We start from the raw sequence: 17762 nt of genomic DNA, 5'->3' as shown, positions 1-17762 counted from the left end.
GTAACAAGTCCAAACCTGATGGAGGGAGCCTGAAGGACTCCTGTCTGCTCTTAACCACAATCGAGTGTGGACTCCGATTTGTATTAAAGTTCGGGACCTGCTGAGAAACTTCCGAACAGGGATGTCAGTGCTGTTTAAGACACTCACCGTAACTGAGGCTAAAGGGGATTATAGCATTAATAATCAGCAAAATATGCAAAAGATGTAACAGCCACATAAATGTAGCGGAGTAAAAAGGACAATGTCACCTCCAAGACGGAGGAAAGTAGTACCTCAACATGTACTTAAACCTGGTGTGTGAGTACTTTCACTTCTGCCTCCTGGCTGGATGTCACCTGCGTCACATTTGTTTATCAACTATATTCATGTCTGAAAATATAAATGTCAGTGTGCAATCAAGTGAAGCATCTTGAGATACATGTGGAGGAAAAACTGTCACGCAGCAATGAAGTGCGTGTGTGTGTGTGTGTGTGTGTGTGTGTGTGAGAGAGACTGCAGGGTTAAAGGTCGGCTGTAGCACTGAACCTTCGGTGTCTGCGGTCGCCAGGCTGAAATCACACCTTTCATTTCCATATTAGTCTCCTCTAACACCCCGTCAGGGGCATCAGTGCCCCAAGGGCCCCAGCCAGGACACACACACACACACACACCTCATCTCTGTCTCACACACACAACTATTTGAGATACATTAAATGTTAACCACCAAGAAAACATTTGGAGTGTCTCCTGGAGAACACAGAACACAGTTGTCGACGTGGAGCAGCACAGGCTCCCTTCATGTTGACTGATTAGTGGTAACATTTAGAATCTGGGTCTCATCTATGATGTTTCTGATGCCAAAACACACACACACACACACACACACACACACACACACACGCACACACACACAGAGTAAAGCTCTGATCAGGCCCAACAAATCACGTCCAAACCAGCTGAAACCCTGAAAAACTCCTGTCTGAACCCAAACCAGGGCAGCAGGTTTAGATCTGAGTTCATGACGTTCACCAGAAATGAAAGTCAGTCCCATTGTGCACAAATAAAGAGAGAACAACTGGTGAATCAAATCAATAAAAACTGAAGTGAGGAGAACTTAAGAGCTTATAAAACATAACCTGATTGTAAAAGCCTGTTTTCAATCAAAGTACACTGTATCAACACTTCAGTTAAAAACTTGGTCAGCAGTTTTGAGTCTGACCCAGGCAGTCGGGCCGGGCCCAGCCAGGTTCCCTCCCCTCCCTCAGCTGTGGATGGCTGGAGAGTTCATCAGCTGACTGAACCAGCAGCACCGTTTATGTTGGAACTGGAGGGGGAGATCAGCAGGGGGCAGCAGGGAGGTGGGCGCCCCCCTCTGCTGTAGCAGAGGAAATGCTAACGACCTGAGAGTAATGAGAGTACTAAGAGTAAATAGAGTAATGAGAGTAGAGTGTACTGAGAATACTGAGAGTAATGAGAGTACTGAGTGTAATGAGAATAGTGAGAGTACTAAGAGTAAATAGAGTAATGAGAATACTGAGAGTAATGAGAATACTGACAGTAATGAGAGTACTGAGTGTAATGAGAATACTGAGAGTAATGAGAGTACTAAGAGTAAATAGAGTAATGAGAATACTAAGTGTAATGAGAATACTGAGAGTAATGAGGGTACTGAGTGTAATGAGAATACTGAGAGCAATTAGAGTACTAAGAGTAAATAGATTAATGAGAATACTGAGTGTAATGAGAATACTGAGAGTAATGAGAGTACTAAGAGTAAATAGAGTAATGAGAATACTGAGTGTAATGAGAATACTGAGAGTACTAAGAGTAAATAGAGTAATGAGAATACTGAGTGTAATGAGAATACTGAGAGTAATGAGAATACTGACAGTAATGAGAGTACTGACAGTAATGAGAGTACTGAGTGTAATGAGAATATTGAGAGTAATGAGAGTACTAAGAGTAAATAGAGTAATGAGAATACTGAGTGTAATGAGAATACTGAGAGTAATGAGAGTACTAAGAGTAAATAGATTAATGAGAATACTGAGTGTACTGAGAATACTGAGAGTAATGAGAGTAGAGTGTACTGAGAATACTGAGAGTAATGAGTACTGAGTGTAATGAGAATACTAAGGGTAAATAGAGTAATGAGAATACTGAGAGTAATGAGAATACTGAGAGTAATGAGAGTACTGAGTGTAATGAGAATACTGAGAGTAATGAGAGTACTAAGAGTAAATAGAGTAATGAGAATACTGAGTGTAATGAGAATGCTGACAGTAATGAGGGTACTGAGTGTAATGAGAATACTGAGAGCAATGAGAGTACTAAGAGTAAATAGATTAATGAGAATACTGAGTGTACTGAGAATACTGAGAGTAATGAGAGTAGAGTGTACTGAGAATACTGAGAGTAATGAGTGCTGAGTGTAATGAGAATACTAAGAGTAAATAGAGTAATGAGAATACTGAGAGTCATGAGAATACTGAGAGTAATGAGAATACTGAGAGTAATGAGAGTACTAAGAGTAAACAGAGTAATGAGAATACTGAGAGTAATGAGAGTACTAAGAGTAAATAGAGTAATGAGAATACTGAGTGTAATGAGAATACTGAGAGTAATGAGAGTACTGAGTGTAATGAGAATACTTAGAATAATGAGAGGACTAAGAGTAAATAGAGTAATGAGAGTAATGAGTGTAATGAGAATACTGAGTACTGAGAATAATGAGAGTACTGAGAATACTGAGAGTACTGCGAATAATGAGAGTACTGAGAATACTGAGAGTACTGAGAGTATTGGCACTCAGCCATGGTCACATGTTCTCTCACCGCCACGTGTCTGCCTATCCAAGGACCTCTCACACTGGAAATGATGCTCAAACAGTTTTCCTCTGTCGTGACTCGATAACAGCAAGCAGATGATTCCTGTTCTATCTGCTAGAAACAACAACAACAACAACAATAATAAGCCAGCAAACATCTGGAATAAATGCTTTAGAGACCCAACACCAGCAGACCTCAGGCTCCCCAGCTGCTCTACGCTGCCTCACCATCGCCTCCTCAGGAACAAAGCGGTATTACAGGGTGGGGCTGCTATCATCATGTGACTGTTCTTAACCGGGAAGTAGAATGTACCCATAAATCCCACTGGTCCAAACAGAGCTGCAACCAGCATGATACTGGTCACTGAGTTACTTTCACTATTAACCAACAAATCGTTAGTCTGTCATGCAGAGTTTGACAGAAAAAGACAAGGGTCAGGTTTCTCCATCAAACCATCCAGAACCACAAGTCTCTTCATATTCCGAGGTGCATCCTGATGGTTCAGAACTGAAACCAACACATCGGACATACTTGCTGAAAAAAGGCTGAACTGATCGATCAGTTATCAGGGCGGTTGGCGGTTCGTTTCCTCTCCAGGACTGATCAATCACTTGGAGATCACGTCAGCAGCTCAAACTCTGACTGTGGGGTTCGGTCACAAGCTCACGCTGACTCAGTCCTGAACAGGGAAGGAGGAACAGCTCATCTCTAGCCACGCCCCTGGCCGTGATGACATGTCCACAACCAACAACTGAGAACTACTTCACATTTTTGTTGTGACTGTTTTGCATTAAATGCAGTGACATCACCAAGCATGAGTGCTGACCTCACAGCCGGGAAAATAGGCAAAAATGAGTGAGCATTCATAGCAGACCTCTAGGTCTCTGCTTGATGGAGTTTCTCCTCCATCACCCACAGGTTCAAGCGTTGAGTTGCACCCACCCAAGTGACGTCATCACCACGACAGTGTCACGCCCCTGAGCTCCAACACACCAGAGACTGAAAAGTGTACCAGTCTCCTTCTGCTACACCAGGAGACTTGGGTCGGGTTTGTCTGGGAGCCTTGGTGAGGGAGGGAGCTCCCAGCCCCCCTCCCCGTACACCAGGACCTCACCTCTGCTGTCAACACAGTCCTGGTCAACGGTTCCCGCTTTGCTGCCAATGTGCCACGAGCTTCATAAACCACCTGAACACTCTGTTAACTTCAGGAGAACGTGTGTGTGTGTGTGTGTGTGTGTGGGGGGGGGGGGGGGGGTGAAGAGCTCCAGACGCGTCGTTGCGCTCTTACCCGCGCCGCCCGGGAGGAGTAGGGGTCCTCGAACAGGTTCCACACCACCGGCTGCCACTTCCTCCACAGGCTCACGTTCCCGTCGGCGGCTACGTCCTCGATGCCGAGCCGCTTCGCCACCTCGTCGTCGTCCTCCCCGGTGTCCACGTTGAGCTCGAACACGTCCAGCGCCTCCTCCGCGTCCCGGTGCTGGCGGTACGTCATCCAGCAGCAAGGCTCCACGTCCGTCTCATCGATGCCCCAGAAGGAGAGCTCCTCCTCGAACAGGGGCCCGCACACGTCCGCGGGGCAGTGCAGCTTCCCGGTGCGGTAGTAGTTGAGCACGTAGGCGAAGACGCCCGGGTGGCGGTCGAAGAAGTACTCGTTGGTCCGCGCGTTGTACTCGATGAAGCCGGGGACCTGTTGCAGCTGGTCCAGCACGGAGTCCAGGTCCGAGTCGGAGGCGAGCAGTGCCAGGCGCGTGCCCGGCAGGGTCTTCAGGGTGGTCTTGTAGGTCTCGTGCCTGGTGCCCCCGACGTTGAGGACTATCCTCTCGTTGTCGTCAAACTTGCCCATCGCTCTGTATCAGACATGACTCGAAGGGAAGCGGCGGAAGTTGGCGCGTGCAGCCCGGAGGTAGCGGCGAGACCGACGCGCACGCACCCGCAGTCCCGCTCAGACCTGCTGGATGTCGGTGCGCTGCGGCTCCGATCATCCGACGCTGCCGCTTCGTCTGCTGTCCATCGCTGGCGCCGCTGAGGAGGAGCTGAGGAGGAGCTGCTCGGTGCGTCTCCCGCCAGCAGCCGCCGCTCCGCGATCCACCGGTGGCTCACGGACTGGAGCTGCTGCTGCTGCTGCTGCGCGCGTCTCCGGCGTCCCTGCCCTCTCCAAGACGCACAGCCTCGTTGGCCTCGTTACTCAGGAGGATGTAACGCAGGTGGAGATTCTTCTCCTGAACACATCCGTCACCGGGAGACGCGCCCTCCGCGGCTCCACCAGGCTGCCGCTGCTCGGGGCTCCGGGAGGAGCCGATGATTCATCCTAATAGACCGAACCAGCCAATCAGGAGCCTCGGAGCTCTGATTAAACACGTCCGTCTGTTCCTGATGAATGAAGCAGCTGAGCGGGTTCAGTTACTCTCATCTACTGTGTACTTTTACTTCCACATACTGCATGTGAGAGGTATTCACCACGATACTGGCGCAGCATCGCTCAGATATCAACATCAGCAACATGTCAGCTTCTCCTCATCACTCGTTCAGTGATAGGTTTGATTGTCAGAACTGAATCTCATTGATTAGATAATTATTGGACTTTCATTGATCCTTCAGAAGCTTCAGTGGCCCTGCAGGCGTCGGGACCTGCTCTGCCTGCTGCTGTCCTTTGTTCTGATTATCTACCAGTTATTGATACCTGCCTCCGTTATCGTCACATCATCATCATCTTAGGTATTGAACAGCAATACGCTGAGTCTTCAGGTCAATCCAGGCCCTGCTTGCTCCTGAGCCTGCCAGCTGAAACAATCAGGAGTTTTAGAGTTTAGGCTTCGGTGTCTCGGTTCCTTCAGCGCCATCAGAAGAGGAATCATCAGTTATTGAATGTTACATTTCAGTACCTGAGCAGTGAATCCCGGAGTTGCAGTTTATTTTCATGTCTCCACACAAGTGAGCACAGGGTCAAAGGTCACTGTCACCTCACAGAAACACAACAGCCCAGGAACACCTTGAGGGAGTTTCCTCCAGTATAGAAGAAGCATCCCCCTGGACACCTGGATGACCCTGAAACGTTTTGGTGGTCAAAGGTCAAGGTGACTGTGATTATTTTACAATCAAAGGACGTTTGACCCTTGATGACATGTCAGAGGTGATGTGACAAACGTTCTGCATGACTGCAAGCGACTCTCGGACAGATGAATCGGCCCCTCCAGGGGTCACCTGGGATTGACCTTGAAGCTCCAAAGGCAGGAGGAGTCTGGATACTTTGATGCTGAAGCTTCGCTCCCTGCAACACAGACTCGTATGAAAATGTTACCATTTTCAAGTCTTCAGCTCTTCACCACTCATTCAGCCCTCATTTAAATCAGCTCTCATGTCAGCATCCGTCAACGCCATCTTGTTTCCCAATGACAGAAGTCTCTGTGTCTCTGATAGTGAGACAAGGACTACACTACTCATTCAGTACTAAAACGTGTCTGGCACCTGTATAGCAGACGTCCTCTGACATCATTACTTCCCCAGGTGGTCCACGTCCAACCAGAGGGAAAACTCTCCTCCGGAGCAGCGGTGGGAGCAGAGGAGCATCGCCACAGCTCACCAGGCTGGAGGGAAGAGTGACATCAGACGAGGCGGCGGCTGGCCTGTAATTACATGCATCATTATTCCTTCATGGAGCGACTCTGAGTAGCCTAATTACTCATGACTCCTCTTGATTAGATCCTAGCATAAAGACAATTCTGCCATATTTATTTATTCTTCTATTCCAAGTTTTTCCTTCTGATGTTATGCAGGATTCTGTTTCTGTGCTGCAGCCTCAGCGTTTCGTGACAGTGACGGGCCAGAGCTCAGTAGAGTAGACCAGCGGGGTGGCGCCCGCCGGTGTAACCCAGCACCTTCAAGCAGTTTAACTAAAGCCTCCAAAATGAAGCAGCACCTTTAAACAGGGAGGATCCAAGCTGAGGATCCTTGTTCTCAGGGAGGGAAGATGTACTGGCCTGCTTGGGCGAGCGGCAGCCGTTTGAGTCCATTTAGTCCGGTTCTATGGCTCGATAGCGATGCCAGAAGAAGCTGAGGGCTTTTAATGTTCTCTCTACTTTAACGATAATTACTGCGTTATCTGAGGTATGTCTTTGTTCCCGAATGACAACAGGTACTTGATCTCAACTTACTAGAAAGCTAAAAGCATAGTCATCGTTGTTGTTGTTTTGAGATTTTAATAAAGAGGTTGTCGTTTCAGGAAATGATCTCAATGTTTTGAAGATAATGAACTAAAAATGAAGAAAACGAAGCAAAACACAAGAAAACCAGCTTATCTGGAAATGATGGCGTTTAACCCTGATGTCAGTCTTTTGAAAGAATTTCTAATATCCTGGAGCTTTTTGCATTTCGCAAATGAAAAAATGGAAATACTGCATTGAAGCTGTGTGATCAGTAAATCAGTGGGTCACAATTCTCATAAAAAGACTAATAAATATGTTCAGTGTCATTATCTCTAATTGTTGAGTTAATAAACGCATCAACAACACAGCCTTTGTCTTCCCAGTCTGAGGAGATACATTCACCCGTTGCCAGCAGAAATGAGCTTCGTTACCTGCTGACTGACCCGTTATCTCAGGACAGCAGCGTGAGCCAAGTCTTGACCGTCTCCGTAGTTTCACCTCGCAGGTCACCAGCAGAGGTCAACAGAGGTCAGGTGGAGCACACAGCCTTTAGAAAAACATTTGGGTCCATAACTCATTTTCCAGGACATTCCCACTTGGTGAATTTTGGAACTTGGGGTGTTGAGGCAGTTTAATGTTTTGTTAATGAGGTCGTTCATCACAGCAGATGAAGTATTGGGGACTTCAGTGAGCCTGCTTCTCCTCACACTGACCCGTGCAGGAGGCGAACAGCATCCACAGTCTCCTTCCCTGTAATATCTTCACTAAAAATAGTGCAGCCAGATTGCTGATCTTTATCGGAAACTGGAGGGGAAAGAGAGACAAGTCTATTGGAGAGCCTATTGGTCCTTGGCAGTCCATTTCCCCCCAGCAGAGCCAGACGGTCGGTCTCAGAGGGGCTGGAGGCCGGACACGCAGCCTGGCTCTCTGCACCACAGCCTCAGAATAACATCCATCAGGGTTCGCTTTCCGAAAGAGAGCGCTCACTCACACCGCGTTCTCCATATTCACGGACGAACCAAAGCCTCATTAATGGCTGATTGTGGAACTGCTCCACTGAGTCAGATGAAACTTGAACTCCACGTGTGTTCAGCACACTTCATCTCTGGTGTTGGAGGCTGTCGACTAATCAATGGTGGATTATTGATTTGGACACAATCTCAAAAATCCCGTCCTGGTACCTGCGTGTGAGCTCACGCTCAGTCCTACAGCAGAGAGCTGCACGCAGGAGGAAATTAATGGTTCCTTTGATTAAACCTTTGGCAAATCGGTGAAAGTGTCAGAGAATTCGCCTGATGGCGGAAGTTCATTAAGAGTGTGGTGACCAGGCCAAAAAGGAACGAATCAAGGCGGAGCTGTACGCAGCCAGAGAAAGAACTCTGCGGTGCTCAACTTTTGAGGATTCAGATGTGGCTCTGATGTCTTCTGGCCTAGTTTTCTTTTTGCTGGTGTGGTTTTTAATCCTACCTCTAGGTTGCAAGAGTTGATGAAGAATCTGATATAAACTGAAGTTCCCTCAGAATAAAGGTCCATGTTTAATATCTCTCTCTCTCTCTGAGGGTCATGGAGGAGTCGTGCTCATCACTGGGACTCTTTGTATACATTTAGAATATTAGTAACAAAAGTTCTGGTAATTATGAAGTGTTTTCTCCTCTCTGGTTGTGTCCAGAGGTGGCGCGGTGGAGCAGTGGTCCTCCCTGTGGCCCCCAGCAAGAAGGTTGTGGGTGGAGCAGTGGTCCTCCCTGTGGCCCCCAGCAAGAAGGTTGTGGGTGGAGCCCCGGCTGCAGCACGGGTCTTTCTGGGTGAGTCTCCATGTTCTCCCTGTTCCTGCTGGGTTCTCTCTGGTACTCCAGCTTCCACCACAGTCCAAAGACATCAAGAGGGACCAGGTTAATCCAGACTCTAAATTGACCGTAGGCGTGGCTGGGAGAGCCAATGGTTGTCTGTCTCTATGTGTTGGCCCTGCCATGGACTGGTGACCTGTCCAGGGGGGAGGCTGCAGGGATAGGCTCCACCCCCACCACCCTGAACAGGAGAAGAGGGAGAAGATGGAGGAACGGATGGATGGATGATGGAGGGATGGATGGGTGTGCCCATCTGGTCTGTGCTGGTGACATCCACTGCGCGTCATGTCGTGTCTGTCCTGGGACAAAGATCCGTTCTCAGTGATTGTCCCTCAGGTCTCTGTCCTTTTTCCCCCGTCAGAGGGTTTTTTAAGAAGTTGTTCCTCACTCTGACTGACGTGGACTGTTTATGCTTCCACTGGAGTTTTTTCATAATAGCTCAGAGGATCAAGTGCAAGCAAAGGAGGTTTAGTTCATCAGTAGAAGTTACAGCTCTCCAGGAGAAGTTCTTGCTCATCCTCACGTCACCTCTCAAGCCACTTCTTTCAGAGAAAGGCCTCAAGAAACAGTTTTGCCTCTTCATCTATCTAAACAAAAAGCTTCTAACCTTGAGGGAACCGTCTGGCTCACAGTGTTCATTATTCATTAGGTTTGAGGGCCTCAGGTTGCTCCTCTGGTTGGAGCTCAGGGACTCGTGTTCTTCAGGGGGACAGTTTCCTGAGACCACTGTCAATCCTTCCAGCTGTATTTACATGGACTGAAGTGGAGGTCAGTCTGATTCTCTCTTTGGTCTGCTGCGGCCCACTGAAGCCTCTTTTGTCACTGCAGCATTTTCTGAGTTCCTCTAATACTCGTCTTCTCTTTCTCCTGCATCTGTCTTCTGCTGGGTTTCTTTCACCACTCTCAGATCTCTCTGTTTCTGTCTGCCTTCCATTGATGCTCACCACTCCTCTCAGTGGACCTCCAATAGTTCTGTTAACCTGGACAGAGGTTCAGTTAGTAGCCTAGTTACTGGAAGAAACTCATGGTTTCTGTAGACTCACGGGTCCATCGCTGGTCCCTTCACTTGTAGAGTCTGACAACGCTGTCCAAAGTTTTGATGCTAGAAGTATGTGGAAACAATTGGAGAGCTTGGAAGGAAAGTTTTGATGGTGGTTCATCAGTGGTGTGGCAGTAAACCCTGTCCTACCAGCAGCAGGCCAGCAGTCATTGGTGTCTCCCTCCCTGATGCTCTGGCTCCTGGGATGGTGAACTCCTGAGTTGAGTCCACAATCAACCCTCATCTCTGGAACCGCTTGATCGCTGAGAGTGATTGCGTGTCTTGACTTGTTGCTGAAGCAGCTCCTCTTCTGCTCTTTCGGCACCTCTTTCCTCTGCTACATACATCCAAGTAGTGGTTTGGAGCGTGACTCTGTGCGTTTGATTGGCATAAGAACCTTTGAGGTGCTCTGAAAAAGGTGGAGACACCATGGCTGCTCTCACACTACATTCTCCAAGTGTCAGGAGTTGAGTTGCTTGGCAACAGGCACAGAGGTGAATTACCATGCTGAAACGGTGGCACCTCAACAGCAGAAGAAGCTGTCTCTGTGTACGATGACTGCTGGAGGATTTATGAGGAAAACACAACACAAAGTAGACTGTTTTCCTCGCTGGCTATAAATGTTCGAGGCAATTGAGAGCAAATGAAAAATGAATAAAGAGATATTTCTGAATTCTGGTGTTCCACGCATCAATAAGAGCAGCTGCAAGTTTTGAATATATCCATCACGACGGTCCCAGACAAGGTCCAGCTCAGTCAGGCAGAAGCTCCACAGCTCCTGGTCATTAGCATCAGACGGCTGGTGTCGCCAGCTCTACATCCACCTTGCACACTCACAGATGGCACCAACAGTATCTCAACATCATTTAAACAAAAAGCTACCAGAGCAGGGCTGCACGGTGGAGCAGTGGTCCTCCCTGTGGCCTCACAGCAAGAAGGTTCTGGGTTCGAGTCCCGGCTCGGGCGTGGGATCTTTCTGGGTGAGTCTCCATGTTCTCCCTGTTCCTGCTGGGTTCTCTCTGGTACTCCAGCTTCCTCCACAGTCCAAAGACATCAAGAGGGACCAGGTTAATCCAGACTCTAAATTGACCGTAGGTGTGAATGTGAGTGTGAATGGTTGTTCGTCTCTGTATGTTGGCCCTGCGATGGACTGGCGACCTGTCCAGGGTGAACCCCGCCTCTCGCCCGTAGATGCTGGGATAGGCTCCATCCCCCCGCGACACTTAATGTAGGAATAAGCGGAAGACGATGGATGGATGGGCGACCAGAGCAGAGCAGCCTCCCGTGAACAGCGCACCAGGCCAAGGGATGAATGAAAGGTGCTCTACAGCAGCAGACATGTGACCAGACACACTCCGTCACACATGCTGGCTGCCGCGTTGTGCTGGGGGCAAACTGGAGGATTTCCCATTATAACTGGTTTGAAAGCAACAATTCACCCAAAGATCTTCTTCCGTCCTGCGTCATTTTCTTTGTGACTCCACAATGCAGAGAGATCAAGCTACGTATATTTAGCATGAAGCTAATGGAGACTGATGGCTAACAAAAGCTAAACTTTTAAAAAAATGTCAAAGAAACCAGTTAGACTGAAACATTAATTCATTTTAAATATTCATGGGTGTTCTCTTGACAATCCTTTTGCTCATGCATGCTGCTTGTTGCTGCTAACAGGAGGCTATCATCTACAGCTTAAGTGTGCTTCAGCACACATACATCATGGGGCGCAGAAACCAATCTATTTGACTCAAAGTCGCTAAAAACAGACTAAAAAACAAAAGTAGGTGGAAGACTTGAGGGGAAAATGGATCTTTAGGAAGCAGTGCTGCAGACGCTGGTATCAGACCTCAGGGAATCCTCTGAAAAGGGTTTTGAGATGAAAGATGGTGTGCATTGACCCCTCAATATTAAAAGCATTTGACTTGGACCTTGTCATTCGAAAACTCGATAGAAACTACATCTATTCATTGTCCATGTCAGACTGACTGGACCACGAGACGCCTGTGTGGTTACAGGTGATTCCTGAACATCACGGTGTGGTGGCATCCACACTTGTTAATTACTGCTGGAGCCAAATCCAAAAATCTCCAACACTCAAATGAAAGTTTGCTGCAGGAACCTCTGCATCTCCTCTGTCACGGCAAAAGCTGCTTTTCAGAATCATCTTCAACTCAAACTGAAATGTTTGCAGTAGGTCTGAATGAAAAGACATTTGAAAAATATGCGGTCAAAGTGAATAGACTGGATTCCTTTAGGAAGAAGAAGTCTTTATCTTGCTTCCATGGAGACCGTGGCATGTTGAATTGGAGTTGTTAACCTTTCGTGGAAGGTGCTGATTTTCTCTAGCAACACAAAGACTCGTCCTTGGAGCGAGGAGCAGAAAAGACCTCAGCTATAGAAAACACGGTCTTTTCATCTGAAACCCTCTGAGAATGGAAGGTCTTCCAGTCGTGCTGCTGTGCAAACTCTCTCTTCGCCGTGGAAGTCTGACAGTTGCACGTTCGAGGCTGTGGGCACATTGAGTGCAGGGGACAGGTAGCGATGAAGAGAAGACACAGGACAAATGAGCGTCCTCAGCTGGACATGACAAGCGACACACCTCAGACTTTGACCTGACCCGATCCGTCAGTTTAGAGGACAGCATCATTTCTCATCATTTGCCTCTTAAAAGGGTCGTTTATCACTCGAGCTGCTGGGCTGCTGTTTATTCTCTTGATGTATTTGTTCTCTGTACAAATATTTTCTGAGTTCTTCCCCTGTTGGTGTTCATTGATTCAATCTAAGAGTTTTTACGATGAAGGAACAACGAAAGAGAACATCATCCAGAATCATCAACAGCGCCACAAATTACAGCCTCTAAAGTGACCACTGAAATATATCAACCTTCCTCACTCACATGAGCAGAGAAACATCGATTTCGAGGAAATAAACCTTAAATTTTGATACATCGGTGAGTGAATGTGCATGTGAGTCTCTGCTAGGAGAGTAAAAGGTCAACAAAGGCGATGCTGAGTTTAACTGTCAGCACACATCACCATCACTGCACTCAGTGAAGGTCAGAGGTCAGACCCGGGGTCACGAGGAGATGGGCCTCAATGACAGGTAAGTGAGTGACACGGCACAGGACCTTCAGTGGTGCAGGAATGAGTTCTGAGACCCAGAAATAAGAGCCCATTGTAGGTTCCCTCATCTCAGATCAATCATCGTTCCAGTTTGTTTCTCACGGGTTCTAACGCCTGAATCAAGGCTTGTGGTTCACAGCTTCAGATCTTTAATGTTCTATTCTGGAGCCTAAACTAAAAAGAGTAAATCCCCCACTCCTGAATTTCAGAAAAATGGCAGCCGAACAAGACCACAAAGGTTGTCTTAGAGACTGAATGTCATGACTCTACAAACTGTGCTCAAGCACTCACGACTAGGAAAATAGGAGCTCAGAGCTCACAAAGATTAGCTTGAAGCTAAGAGAGGCTGACAGCTAACAACAGCTGAACTGTCCAATTACGTCCGTTGACAAACCCTCCAGGTCGTCTGGTGTCATCAACACCCTCTGAATCCAGCCGTGCACAAACAGTCTGGAGATTAAAACCAACCAAAACACCTCCAGCTCCTTCTCCGTAGCGCTGTGACCAGATTCACTGGAGCCAGCAGAACCTCAGAAACACACCCAGCAAATCTACCCGTGGCGCCTCAGCGCCCAGGCGCACACGCTGGGCCGTCCCGGGGAGGAGGCGTGAGTTCACTTAAGTGCCTTTTAGAGCTTCTCGGAGCAACGAAGTTTGTTTGTTTTTGACGGAGAGTGGTGGTGATGATGGCGACGACGATGAGGGTCAGCGGAACAGTTGGTGTTTATGACTGCTGAATAAACAGTGTGCTTATTGAATATCGCCCACACAGCAGCCAGATGGTTCCTGATGATGGTGTCCTCCAACACCGCCGCCGTCCAGGAGGATGTGTTCACGTGTTCACAGCTGCTCCCTGACGGCTGCAGTCACTGCAACTGTACGGACAGTGGCGGCTCCAGCTGTGAAATACGTCATCGTGGGGGGGCTGACTGGATCTGAGTCGGCGTCCTCGCTGAGACTTTAATCTTTGTTTACTGAGGGCCTAATATTCAATCTGTTCATCATTTTTGATAATCCATCTTTTTTATTGCTTGTGATACATAATTAATTTTGAAGAGGCATCTATTAACGCTTTCTCTTGTACGGTGAGTTACTGTCCAATAAAATGCTCTGTCACTCTGTGACATTCATGGCCTCCACATTCCCCAAGACGAACAGCACCTCGTTAATAAACCTCACCTAACCAGACCATTTAATTGAATCTAGTCAGATTTCTCATGAAACTTTTTAAAGGAGATAAAGTACTAAACAGAAGTGACTGGCTGCTAAAATATTAACTGGTTTCACTCTGGGTCGTGTCACCAATATGGAGTGATGATCTGGGTCAACAGCTCCCAAAGTGTTTGCAAGCTGCTGAAATATTTATTTCCTTTTTACTGTGCAGTTTTAATAATGTTTCATCACACACACAAAACGAGGTCACACTGACCTTAAATTTGTTCTGTGCTGTACAAGAGAAGATTGACCGTGATGAGAAAAACACAGCACTCACACACGCTGGTTCTCTAGAGGCAGGAAAAAAGGAGGAGCAATGATACGTTTGATGACCCGAGGTTTCCTCATTCATTGGTTTTCCTCTCTGCTAAATCATCCCTCCATCATCCATCCCTCCATCCATCATCCCTCCATCCATCATCCATCCCTCCATCCATCATCCCTCCACCCATCCATCATCCCTCCATCCATCATCCCTCCATCCATCCATCATCCATCCCTCCATCCATCATCCCTCCATCCATCCCTCCATCCATCATCCCTCCATCCATCCATCATCCCTCCATCCATCATCCCTCCATCATCCCTCCACCCATCCATCATCCCTCCCTCCCTCCATCCATCCCTCCATCATCCATCCCTCCCTCCCTCCATCCATCCATCCCTCCATCCATCATCCCTCCATCATCCATCATCCATCAATCCATCATCCCTCCATCCATCCCTCCATCCATCATCCCTCCATCCATCCATCATCCCTCCATCATCCCTCCATCCATCATCCCTCCATCCATCCATCCATCATCCCTCCACCCATCCATCATCCCTCCATCATCCATCCCTCCCTCCCTCCCTCCATCCCTCCACCCATCCATCATCCCTCCACCCATCCATCATCCCTCCATCCATCCATTCCTCCACCCATCCATCATCCCTCCACCCATCCATCATCCCTCCATCCATCATCCCTCCATCCATCATCCCTCCACCCATCCATCATCCCTCCATCATCCATCCATCCCTCCATCATCCATCCATCCATTCCTCCATCCATCCATCCCTCCATCCATCCATCATCCCTCCATCCATCCATCCATCATCCCTCCATCATCCATCCCTCCATCCATCATCCCTCCATCCATCCATCATCCCTCCATCCATCATCCCTCCATCATCCATCCATCCATCCATCCATCATCCCTCCATCCATCATCCCTCCATCCATCCATCCATCATCCATCCCTCCATCATCCATCCCTCCATCCATCATCCCTCCATCCATCCATCCATCCATCATCCATCCCTCCATCATCCATCCATCTACCATCATCCATCATCAATCCACCTTCATCCCTCCATCTTCCCCCTCTTCTCCTGTTGAGGGTGGTGGGGGTGGAGCCTATCCCAGCAGCCTTCCCCCTGGACAGGTCACCAGTCCATGGCAGGGCCAACACATATAGACAGACAACCATTGGCTCTCCCAGCCACGCCTACGGTCAATTTAGAGTCTGGATTAACCTGGTCCCTCTTGATGTCTTTGGACTGTGGAGGAAGCTGGAGTACCAGAGAGAACCCACGCAACCAGGACACGATGGCATCAGGCATCTGGCAGGAAGTTTGCACTGACTGTATTTGGTTTAATTGTCAAGGGAATTTTAAGTTAACTGTGGAAATGTCAGCAAAAGAAATTTTGGTGTGTTTCCTTCAACAGAGCAGAAGAGGAGGAGGAGCCATCTATCAGTGGGAAATGAAGAGAGGTCCTGAGGAAGTACCATTGGTTGTAGTAGTTGTGAAGTACCAGCTAGGAGGAGACGCCTTGCTGCCAGTGCTTGGCTTGTAAATCACAAGGTGCAGGTACATACGACAGCTCAGGGATGAGAGGGGCGCAGGTCCCGGAACGGAGACAGAAGACATCTGAGAACAACATACAGAGGCCCTCTTGCCATGCTGGGGGCTCACAAGCCTCAGCTTCAAATCACATCCATGGTATAAAGGCTATGAGGATAAGTTACGATCATTTTAGGCTGCTCAGCGCAGCGCAGGCGAACGCCCGCATCACCACAGGTGGAACTTAGCGTCTACAGTCAGCAACTGGTGTCAACAGGTCCAACTTGGAACACAAACAAAAGAGAGCTCTCAATAAATCACACGAATCTTCCATTATTATTACGGTATTTACAGATCATCCCATCCCTGACCTGTCGCTGGACGTCCCACACTCTTCTCCCTCAATGCGCTCTCCTCTCCTTCTGAATCCGGCTGTCAGCGACCCGATGTCGAGGTTCCCGCCTCTTGCCCCGGCTGTCGTAGCGGGCTAGCTGAGGCCACGCTACCCGCCTGTTGGTGGTCCACCTGGCTGACTGCGAGCGCAGGAGCTGGCTAGCTGTAGGTGAACCAGGTGAACCAGGCTAGCTGTAGGTGAACCAGGTGAACCAGGCTAGCTGTAGGTGAACCAGGTGAACCAGGCTAGCTGTAGGTGAACCAGGCTAGCTGTAGGTGAACCAGGTGAACCAGGCTAGCTGTAGGTGAACCAGGCTAGCTGTAGGTGAACCAGGTGAACCAGGCTCGCTGTGGCGGCGCTCCTGCTGTAGCCGAATTTGCTCGTCAACATGGCCGCTGCAGCTGCCCTCGTCGCCGCTTGTGGAGGCTTTTCTGACTCGTCTTGAAGCGTCACGCAACTCTTCCTTCTTCTTGGAAACAGACAGCAAATTGAACCGTCTTTGACATGTTGGCGTTGAAACAGTAACTGTTTTTTCCTCTCTGCTTGCTCCTCACATGCGACGAATTTCAAAAGTTTTTATTTGTTTTTTCCGTGTCAGGGGCGTGGTTTGCTGGCGTCAGTGCATCAACAGATCTCCGACTCTTTCAAATGACGTTAAATCTTAATAAACAACGTGAAATTCTTAGGATTTGTTCCGTAAATTAATATATGCACATTATTATTTTATTTTAAACATTTTTAAAACGTTAATATATATAAAAATATAAATATATATATTTATATTTTATATATATAAATATATATAAATATATATTTATATTTTTATATATATATATAAATATATATATGGAGGCCAAAATTCAGAGGTGAAACACATTAACGCACCTGTAAAGGTGTGTTCACACACGTCGCGTTTGGTGTGAACACACCTTTAGTCATCAACAACTATAAATGTTGGTTTTGCATCAGAATGGGAGACTCTTGGTGGCGCAAACTTGGCTTGCAGGTCCACAAGTTTTTAGGGGACGAAGAAGAAATCCGCGGTGCATTGTGGGCCATAGCTTGCTCCGTAGGATGCACCTGAACCGACTTACAATGTGGGAGTGTTTAGGCTGGAATTTAGAATTTAGGTTGCGAAGTAGGTCGCTACTCACGCCAGTTGTGGTTTCGGTTGTCTGTCTCTATGTGTTGGCCCTGCCATGGACTGGTGACCTGTCCAGGGGGAAGGCTGCTGGGATAGGCTCCCCCCCCCCCCCCCGTGACCCTGAAGAGAAATAAGTGGAAGAAAATGGATGGATGGTTTCCCGTTGTCTCTTGTTGGGTCATTGTGGTTGACCCATGGTGTCCCCTGTCCTCCGTGGTTCCAGTGAATCCT

At 48.0% G+C, this 17762-nt stretch overlaps 1 protein-coding gene and 1 long non-coding RNA gene across 7 annotated transcripts in view; one reads left to right on the top strand and one right to left on the bottom strand.

The window, feature by feature from the left end:
* Positions 1-5080, bottom strand: part of kcnc2 (potassium voltage-gated channel, Shaw-related subfamily, member 2) — a 70857-nt gene extending 65777 nt beyond the window's left edge. For all 6 annotated transcript variants that reach the window (XM_086201354.1, XM_086201355.1, XM_086201356.1 and 3 more), the window contains exon 1: positions 4096-5080. In XM_086201354.1, coding sequence (XP_086057480.1) covers positions 4096-4650 — 555 coding nt within the window. In that variant the 5' untranslated portion in view covers positions 4651-5080. The remainder of the gene's footprint in view (positions 1-4095) is intronic.
* On the top strand, positions 4116-16422 carry LOC147262472 (uncharacterized). Its single transcript, XR_015112388.1, has 4 exons — positions 4116-6090; positions 6312-6432; positions 8619-8751; positions 15878-16422. It is a non-coding gene; the product is annotated as an uncharacterized LOC147262472 (long non-coding RNA).
* The last annotated feature ends 1340 nt before the right edge of the window (positions 16423-17762 follow it).

The sequence above is a fragment of the Aulostomus chinensis genome, chromosome 4 (assembly GCF_037954235.1).
Source record: "Aulostomus chinensis isolate RoL2024-O1b breed Wild chromosome 4, RoL_Achi_v1.0, whole genome shotgun sequence".
Lineage (NCBI taxonomy): Eukaryota > Metazoa > Chordata > Actinopteri > Syngnathiformes > Aulostomidae > Aulostomus > Aulostomus chinensis.
Note: the sequence above shows the minus strand (reverse complement) of the source record. Positions and strands in the feature narration are given on the sequence as shown.